General features: G+C 40.9%; 1 protein-coding gene across 3 annotated transcripts; it reads right to left on the bottom strand.

Moving 5' to 3' along the window:
• Positions 1-934: 934 nt before the first annotated feature.
• cmtr2 (cap methyltransferase 2) lies at positions 935-8,826 on the bottom strand. Of its 3 annotated transcripts, XM_026169354.1 has the most exons (4): positions 8,768-8,826; positions 8,573-8,689; positions 5,176-6,444; positions 935-2,943 (listed from the first exon to the last, which is right to left on the bottom strand). In XM_026169354.1, exons 3-4 carry the CDS (start codon positions 6,430-6,432, stop codon positions 1,894-1,896), a joined length of 2,307 nt encoding a protein of 768 aa, XP_026025139.1. In that variant the 5' UTR covers positions 6,433-6,444; positions 8,573-8,689; positions 8,768-8,826; the 3' UTR covers positions 935-1,893. The 3 variants fall into 3 exon arrangements, with proteins under 3 accessions (XP_026025139.1, XP_026025129.1, XP_026025137.1); XM_026169344.1 differs by lacking the exon at positions 8,573-8,689 and having other exon boundaries at positions 8,768-8,824; XM_026169352.1 differs by lacking the exon at positions 8,768-8,826 and having other exon boundaries at positions 8,573-8,761.
• Between the last annotated feature and the right edge of the window lie 637 nt (positions 8,827-9,463).

Here is a 9,463-nt window from a genome sequence, read left to right as displayed (position 1 = left end):
AAACTCGAATGGTATTAAACAAAATAATGAAAATCCAGACAACTTACTTTTTACAATGGCAGTTTTTAAATGGTTTGACCCCATTACTGACCCATATTACAGATTAATCTCACTCGACCTATACTCACATGTACCGTTTGTACCGTTTCATTCAGATTATTTCAGGGTCACCATCCTGGTTGCAAACCTGTCTGAACTAATAAACAACTATTTATATCGGTTTAATTTATTGGTTTGTTTTTCTGAAACCTCTGAGGTGAACTTTCTGCAGTTAGGGTGATTTAACAGCTTCTTCTACATTGACAGATGCTGACACTAGGTTATATAAATGTAAGTGGTGTATTACAAAGATATCCACCAATGGCTGAACAGATAAAGCAACAGCTACAATATGATGGTGGTGGAAGTGCTGCTTAGTCATTTGGGAGATACTCTGTTTCCACAAATGTTTGTACATCACAAACAATTGCTGCACCTATTTCCTAACAAGCTATAAAGAAATGACAAGTAGTTTAAGAACTTTGCGCAGGACCGAGATCATGTTGATCTTTTGGATGCTCCTTTTTAAAGTTGGCTTCAAAAAACATCTGCCTATATCTCACTTTGTCCCCAGCATCAACCTTCTGTCACACCATGATCTCCATCCTAGAGAAGCACCATGTGTTGTTAACCTGGGTCTCAACCAATCAAGTATCAAAACCTCATTTATCCGAGCTTGGAACTAACTAAGTGTGAGCCATGAAACAACTGCCAGAACATTCTTCTTTTTTTTTTTATTTATTTAGTGTTTATTGAACCTTTTGTGAAAAAAACATTAATTTGCATATATAAAATTTCATTTTTATCATACATTTTTTGCAATTTATTGCTTGAGAGTATTGTGGACTTTATTTTGGTTTTTCATTGGGAGAGAAAAAAGAAATCACACGGATGATGTATAAGTCTCAAAAACTCACAAAAGCTGTATGTATCAAATATGATACACATGACTAGACATTAAGGAGTTAATACACTAGTTGGGTTATCTTCAGACTTAAGTAAACTAGCATTCTTAAAGAAAAGAAAGCCTCCAAGTCCTTTTTTTAAAGCCACTTTTCTTTTTACATTATTTTTATAACAAAATATACTCCTAATTCAAATTATACTGAAAAAACAGAATAAACAAACTTAAAAGATGACAAATAAAACAAATCCCACAACACTCCCCCCTCCAGCTGTACAGAGCATGACAGATGGAACTTTTTTTCTGTCCGTTGACAGTACAAAGTTTTCCTCACTGGACACAAATGAAATTAACTGGAAACAGTAATCTGACGGAGAGCTGCATAAAAGATAAAAAGATACTCAACACAGTGGGATTAAACACCGTGTTGATGCAAAATAGCAGGCACTTCAGGCTCTCTGTGATGTCAACTCAAAACATCCGTGACTAACAGGAGGTTTGGTGCCGACAGCTGGACCGCTGTTTATTTAGCATCCTGAAATCCCTCTGAGACTTTGGTCATGGACATTTTCTGCTGATCAAGTACTGAAAGTAATTTGCATTTTTTGCCATGCCACGTTTGTGACTCCACTTGATAGATGTCTCACATGTGACTGCATCCATCAAGAGAAGTCTGATAAACGTCTTCTGACTGCCAGCGTCGGTTCGAGTTGAAGCACACTAAAGGATCTGAATATCTGGAGGTGTGTTGTAATAAATAAGTGAGAGGAGTGTAATGTTAAATCAGATGAGTTCATATCAACATGCAAAAGCGATTCGGTAACTAACTGCTGAAAGCTCATGCAGCTGAGCAGTCTGCTGATTCCATAAGCAAATAAACTGGACTGTAACATGATGAAACTGCTTCTGAAGCGAAAGAGTGTATACCACAGTGACAGCCCACCAAAGCGCTATGCCTGCATGAGCAGATGCAGCTTCCGTTGGATGATTTCAGAGTTCACGGTCCACAGGAAGTCAGTCAGTCCTCCAGTGAGCAGCTCCTCCATAGGAACAAACTGCAGCACCTGTCTGTCGCCTCCACCAGGCTCATTTTTACCCTCCTCATCTCTTAACAGCTGGCTCATGCTCTCCCAGACTTCAGTGAGAACCAGCAGCATTTGGGCAGCGGCTTCAGGGCAGAAGCCAACACACACCAGCACCGTCCCAAACCCTCCAGAGGGGGGAGGGCACTTGAAGGAGACGGAGCGAAAACATGCGTGCAGGCAGAGCACAACGGCTGCCGTGACACGGGTGAGAGCAGAAATCACAGGCAGCAGCAGGGCGTCCCCAGAGCTCAGGCTCTGCAGGGCAAACATAACACAACTTAAGAGCTGCCGCTGATACAGTGGCTCACCATCGTGCAGCAACACCGAGCCTCTTTCAGGAAATGAAGGCTCTGCAGAAAATGTTAACACTAGATCCTCAGCTTGGCTATCAGAGATCCCCCAAACCGAGCAGCTGCCAAACACCAGACACTGCGTCTTCTTTTTGCCTCCTAAAGTGTCGGCTTTAAAGACACACTGGCCTGCAACCTCTGACAAAATGGAGGACGTGCAAACCGCATGGCAAGAGTCACAAGAAGTCACGTGGGTCCAATCTACAGCTGTGTCCATCAGTGCTTCGTTCAAGTGGTTTAACAACCCTCCATCACAGAACGGAGAGTTTTTGACTGCAGGCAGAGCAGTCCCCACAACAACATACCACGAATCCGCCTGACAGTTGGACAGGGGTCCCTCCAGCTTGCAGTCCTTCCCACTCTCCTCAGTCCAGTGTCTCTGTATCCAGGTGCCATGGCAACCCCTCTGAACACGCTCCCTCCAGCTTAAGGTCTGCAATTCCCTCCGCTCATTGAAGGAGCCCGTTTGCTTCTTCTGTCCCAGAGGCCGTCCGGCTGACACGCTGCAGCAGGCAGGAATCACGGTGTTACGAGAAATCCATCGACTTCGCGGGAGAAAGCACACCTGCACACAGAAAGACGTGATCAGATTTAGACTTCTGGGAGCATCACACTAGTGTTGGGTCAGAGTATCATGTTTTTTAAAAAAAGGCTACATTTGGATTTAAAATGAATTTCAGATTTTTGCTGTAATTTGTAAATTGTTTCTTAAATAAAAGTTGCAGCCTAACCGGATGACTAACCTAAAAAGAATGAAATTGAAAATTAAAATATAGAATGAGTATTCAAGCCATCTTAAATATGGATTTCTTTCAAATTTCTTACAGCACTATCATGTTGCTTGCACAATACGGAAAATATTGGAAAAAACATTTTAGAAAAGAAGACTATTTTAAAATGACAGGAAGAACTATTTTTTTTATACACGTTAAGAGCCTGAATGTGTAAACGCTTCTATGAACAGGCTCTGAAACTCACACATTCTCGTCCAGCTCCGTAAGTCTGACTCAAAGTGCTAAATGTATGTGAGACCGCATCATAAAAACGCACACACACACTTTTTTGTTTTGCTGTCTTTAACTTTTTTCTTGCACAGTTTTGTATCACTGCAGTAACTCCCTTTGGGGAAAATGTAGTTCCAGTTGAAGTGTGCGCATTCCCAAGCGGACTGAAAAATGAAGCCAACACAGAAACACCAAAAACCAAACTTTTCTAACTGCCACTCGAGGCTGACTCCCCAAGGACTCACGCATTAAGATTTGTGAATTTACAGGGTTCGGATGCATGTTTGCAGCCTGGTTTTGGCCTCTCCGGGAATCAATCCAACCTCACTCCGAGATAAAAACTGCAAGTCATTCTTTTATGTGTAAAGCGACATCAAGCTTCATTATATCAATGCTTGTCTAGCTTTGCAAAATAAAATGTATTACACACACCTGAGTTTACTTAATTGGAATTACAGCTCATTTAAATCTCATTCCAGGTAAGTTTGAGAGTCATCTGGCTGCTGCACTTGTTGGTGCACTTGCTCACACACACATCGGTCACAAATGAAACAAGCAAAATAATATTAATAATAATTAGCTGAAGCAGTGTTCATTTTGTTGACCAGCAATTTTCGTCAGTGACATTTTTTTCCTCACGAAAACAAGACAATAACTAAAAGCTAATGCAGAAGGACGAAAACTATGATGACACTTTGGTCAACAAACAAAAACAAGATGAAAATATTCTGGAAAGGCGTGATCCGATCAGAAGTAATTAAGTTGTGTAGAAGTGCAGAACGAGTTTGGAAGTGATTCACATTTCTCATAAAAAATGTCGAGAGGAAGAAAAAAAAAAACAACACATTTCGCATTTGACATTGTGGAAAATTCTCCCCGATGACAACACAAACCTTTTCACTGTGTATTTTAGTCAACTTTACATTTAGTCTACCACAATTTTATGATATTTAGTTGACTAAAACTAAACTTAAACTAAAGGAAGATACCTAAATTATAACTAAAAGTAAATCAAAGTAAACTCTGAGTTGAAGACGTTATGTTTCCATAAGAGCAATGAAAGGGCGAATGTGAGAGAACAGGAAAGCATGGCTGTCATCAGAGCTTTTCACTTGCATCGACTCTCATTTGGAAACAAAGAAAAGCTGCTGTTGCTGAGCAGTGATTTGCCAAACATATAACAACATACATGTGTACTGAACAGTCTTGAGTTTTCATCTGCATCCCACCATAGTTTGACCTTAAATTTTGAAATAACTAATCCTGAAATTATGCTTTAAAGTTTAAAGTGAGGGCGTGGCTGCCTGGAGTGACAGGTGTGCTGACGTAGTTGAGTTTATTTCTCTGTTAGGCTTCTCAAGGACTCAGGGGGCTTTTTAATATCATAAAAGTTATTACCAAAGAAATTATGAAATTAGGGAAAGGGGCATAAATGTCTCTGTAAATTTATGAAATTTGTCCAACAGTTGGAGAAATTTCACCCTCAGGGCTCAGTGAATGTTTAAACATAAATTTACAGCAATTGATGGAAAATGTTTCTTAAGTTTTGTTTTGTTTTTTTGTATCCCGACCAAACTGGTGGAACGACTAACCCTCATCACCTTTTCTAGAGCCATGATTGAGTATAGCCAGTAGTCAAGCCAAATTTTAGGCTAAATTGTGGGCACAACATTATTACAGCACTCTTAAATCCTTCGAATCCTAATTAACTTTCATAAAAGCTCCCAAACCTCTGCTAGCTGGATATTTAGGTTTGTATCAGCTCAGTTTTCTATCATCTTAAAGCATCTTACCTGGAAGCGCCGTAGGTACTCCTGAGCCACACAGTCCCTAATGTGGTCAAGCCTCTGCCTCTGCTCTGCGCTCATACCTTTAAACAGTTGCAGGTTCTCTGATATCGTCTCTACCTGCAGGGTGTGGAAGTATGAACACACTTCCACATGCTGGCTCATGAACGACTCCGGGATTACAGAATTCTGGAAAAGTGCCTCCCTGTCGGCTAGATGTGATCCATAATTACGAATCAGTTTTGAGAGCAGAGGCCTCACAGCCTCCTTGTTGTCATAGTTCAGACACACAACATACACCTCAGAGTTTCCTGCTTTGCTGGTGGCGGGTTTGAAGACAGTGACAGACTGAAAACAGCAGTTCAGCAGGTAGAGCAAGCAGACGGACGAGTGTTCGTACAGGGTGAACATTTTTAGTACAAAGGAGCCGCCGGGGCTCAGGAGCAGCAGAGCAGCTGTGGCCTCGCAGTAATGTAGTGACGCCACCAGCGCCTCCTGCTCGTCGGGGTTCTCCTGACAGTCAAAGCTTCCATCTGCCGTCACCAAATCAATCCTCCGCATGTTAGACACAAAGGTCTGCAGATCCAGCAAATATTGCTGGATCATGATGTTCCCTGTGTTGTCTGTGCCGAAGAACCACCAGGGCAGCGTGTTAGCAATTAATCGATCATCTGCGATGGTTGTGTTTCCCCCGTTGGCCTCGTGGTACGGGTTGAGGGTGTTAGCAACCCAGTTCCAGTCACAGTATCGTGTGGCCTCACTGGTTTTGAGGTAGTGGTTGAGAGCGGTTATGAAGGCCCCCGGTGCCTCACACAGATGGACCGTGTTCAGCTCTCCGTTTTGAAGAGCCTCGTTTGGAAGAAGTTTAAAGGTTCCCAGGATTTCGTAGAACTTACACCACGCCTGAGTGCAGATCTCTGCGTTGGCAGCAGACCGGACGGCACCGATCACCTTCCCGGCCCGATTGGTGGAGCTGGTGTGCTGATGCCACACCTGTACATTTTTGTCACTGAGCTGGTTCTTCACGTCATTCAGCGAAACCTTCAGGGCCTGCAGACGGCAGTGCTGTTCCGGTGCGTGTCTGAGAGCAATGTTCGGGTCAGGAATGCACCACTCAGACCCACTGGATGGTTTCACATACGTTCTAACTTTGCTAAAAAGACCTTGCATCTCAGCCAGAGTTTCAGGGTCAGGTGCCACCATGTTGTTAAAATGTTGCTGCTGCTTGCCAACTTTCCTCCTGGTCCCATTGCCTGTGCTCATCCTCCACACTTCCTGTGGGGAAAAAAAGAAGGGTAACTGACTGATTAAAAAGCCAACCTGCTTCATCGGTTTTGACAGAAAGTTCAATATAATCAGGCCTTCTTTGCTTCCTAAAAGCTGAAAACCCAGTCAAAGATTAGAGTTATTATAAAGAGAACAGGTGTTTATCCACTTTTTGTGCTAAACCAGGTTTTATATTCAAGCTGTGAGCACAGTCATATAGGGGGGGGGGGGCATTTATTCTCTAATTTGAATCTTCTTCTACATAAAATTGATCAGTTGAGCACCGCCTGTTCCAATAATGACCCTCTGAGATGGGTGTTAGATATAACTGCAAGTTTAAAGACTATTGCTGCAAATTAGACTAGAAAGTAATGTAGAGTTTACCTAAGCAGAGTGCTACGAACAAGGGGATGCAAAGTCTGCAAACATGTTGTGCATAGCTGTGCCCAGGCTGAATGCTGATTGGTTGAAAAGTGGGCTAGAACAGGCCAAACTGAAGCTAATTTGTAGACATCGTGCTGTGGGCGTCAACTTTAGCACTGTTCACACAAATTAATTTTCTGCTCAATCTGTGATGTAGTGAGCCGTGTGAAACACTATAATGGGATACTCAAATAAATTCACCAACCCGTGTAAGTATTGAGCATTTTATTTAATGCCTTTAAAATAATTTACAGTCAGAATTAAATTACCAAAGCTAATGTTTTACTCACGAGCGCACACGATTTAGATCACAGCGCCGGGCAGGAGGAGGTACTTCTGGGTCAGTCTTAATGAGTCTGGAGTGACTCAGTGATGAACAATGTTTGCTAATCACAGTATATTAATCTGTTATTTGTCATGAATCACACCGATAAACTGCTGTGCATGAAAGTCAGCTGTTCCGCTCAGTATTTGTAAACACTTCAGTTACGGTTAACGTAAACTAGACGGAAAACCAGCTTGTTACTTTTAGCCCTCCGTCACTGATGACATGATGTGTGGATTTGTTTCTTTCTCTGTTATCAGAGTACTCAAAAATTATGGATGAATTTGTATGATTTGTTTGTTTTGTATGTCTTTGTTTTTTCCCAATTTAAGATTACATTTTGCACTTGATTCTGGTTCTGGATCGGAAATTTTGGAAGGGTTCTTTATTATGTGTGAGAGAATCTCAGCCTTGGCTGAAGTATGCAGTCCCCGGCTGCTCTTGATTTTCCATACAAGAAACCGGGGAGGAGATTAAACGGCCACGACAAGCATTTAGAAAATGAAAAATAAAACTAAGTGCTGTGACTCTAAACTTAAAAATCATAGCTGAATCCAAATAAACTAATTAACACTCTTTTTGCTTTAGGTACATGATACTTATAATAAATAATGAAATAGATAAATGAATAAAGATCAAAGTCAAAGTCAAAGTCAACTTTATTTGTCGATTCTGCCACATGTACAGGACATACGGAGAATAGAAATTGCGTTACTCTTCAATCCCTAGATAAATAGCAAATGAACATTTAAATATATTTAAATATAAAAGTGATTAAAAAATGAAAGTAAAATAATTAAAAAGTAAAAATTTAAATAAATACAATTTTACATATAACAAGAAAGCTATATAATATACAATATAATGGGTAAGATACGTTCAACAGAGAAACCATGAACGATTCATACTCACAGCCACTTTATAAAGGTACAATTATTCAACTGTCTGTTACCACAAATGTCTAATTAGCCAATGACGAGGAAGAAATGTGATTTAAGTGACTTTGAACGTGACATGATTGTTGGTGGCAGACGGGCTGGTCTGATCATTTCTGCTGCTATGCTGGGATTTTTACACACATCCATTTCAAGGGTTTACTGAGAATGGTCTAAAAAAGAAAGAATCTCCAGTAGTTTTATATGACAATAAGTTCACTGTCTTTTAAAGCATCTTTGGGATGTGCAGCAACTATTTGATGCTATCATGTCAATATGGACCAAATCTCTGTTTCAGGCTCATGCCATCCTTATCTTTAAAAAATATGAAATGAAATGAGAAATTCTGACAACACTGGGATTATTGAGTGTGTAAATAAACCTGCGAGCACGCGTTACGGAAAACAATCTTTACACAGCTGTGTGTTTAGGGCTTTATGAGTACTGAGCAGACCTCTGCGTGATAAACTGGATGCTAAATCGGACACTTCCTACGGAATCGAAGAGAGTCCGGGTTGTGTCTCTTCGGAAACATTGAATCTTCTCTCACAGCGTGTTCAGACCTTTAAGTCTTTGAGGAAGAAGGAAAGATGTTTCTATAACGCTACTGTATAACAGAGACAACAGACAACTCTGAGCAGAAACTCACCCAACTGCTGATGTTGTTGTCCGGAAGAGGAACCTGCGGGTCACGTGATATACAAGATCCCGCGCATGCGTGAAGCCGAGTGGGTGGGGTTCTTTCTTAAAGGAGTATGCCGCATAAATTTGGTGGTGAGATTGTTTTTAAACTTCACCAACATTATCATTCAAAAAGAGTTTATTATATATGCTGCTCAAAAAAAATAAAGGAGCACTTAAAAAAACAAAATCAGAGTATAGCATCAAGATAAACCTGTAGGTTGTTGATCTGCTCAGTTAAGTTGAAGTTTTAGATGTTGGAGGCCACTGACATTTTTTCCTTCTCATCCTTTCTGGCTGTTTTTTTTTTGCTAGTAGTTTTTTTTTTAAGCGAGGGTCAGTGTCTCTATTGGTAGAATGAGCTGGACCCTACATAGGTTGCACAGATAGTCCAACTCCTCCAGGATGGCACATCAATATGTGTTTCCACATAGTTCTGTAAGAGGATGACTGGTGAAATCAGAGTCTCTGACCCAACAGTGAACTTGTTGGATTTGGATTTGCATGCATCTTTTCAGCCAAATTACTCACAGCGACCCGATCTGTGTCATCATGTTATATAATTATTAGAGCTCGTTCAAGTGTAAGCTGATAAAACCTGAATTTTAAAATATTGTGTTTTAATGCCATGTTTGCAAGGACTTTTTATTCTGTTTGTATCTCT

This window comes from Astatotilapia calliptera, chromosome 1 (assembly GCF_900246225.1).
Source record: "Astatotilapia calliptera chromosome 1, fAstCal1.2, whole genome shotgun sequence".
In the NCBI taxonomy this organism is placed as follows: domain Eukaryota; kingdom Metazoa; phylum Chordata; class Actinopteri; order Cichliformes; family Cichlidae; genus Astatotilapia; species Astatotilapia calliptera.
Note: the sequence above shows the minus strand (reverse complement) of the source record. Positions and strands in the feature narration are given on the sequence as shown.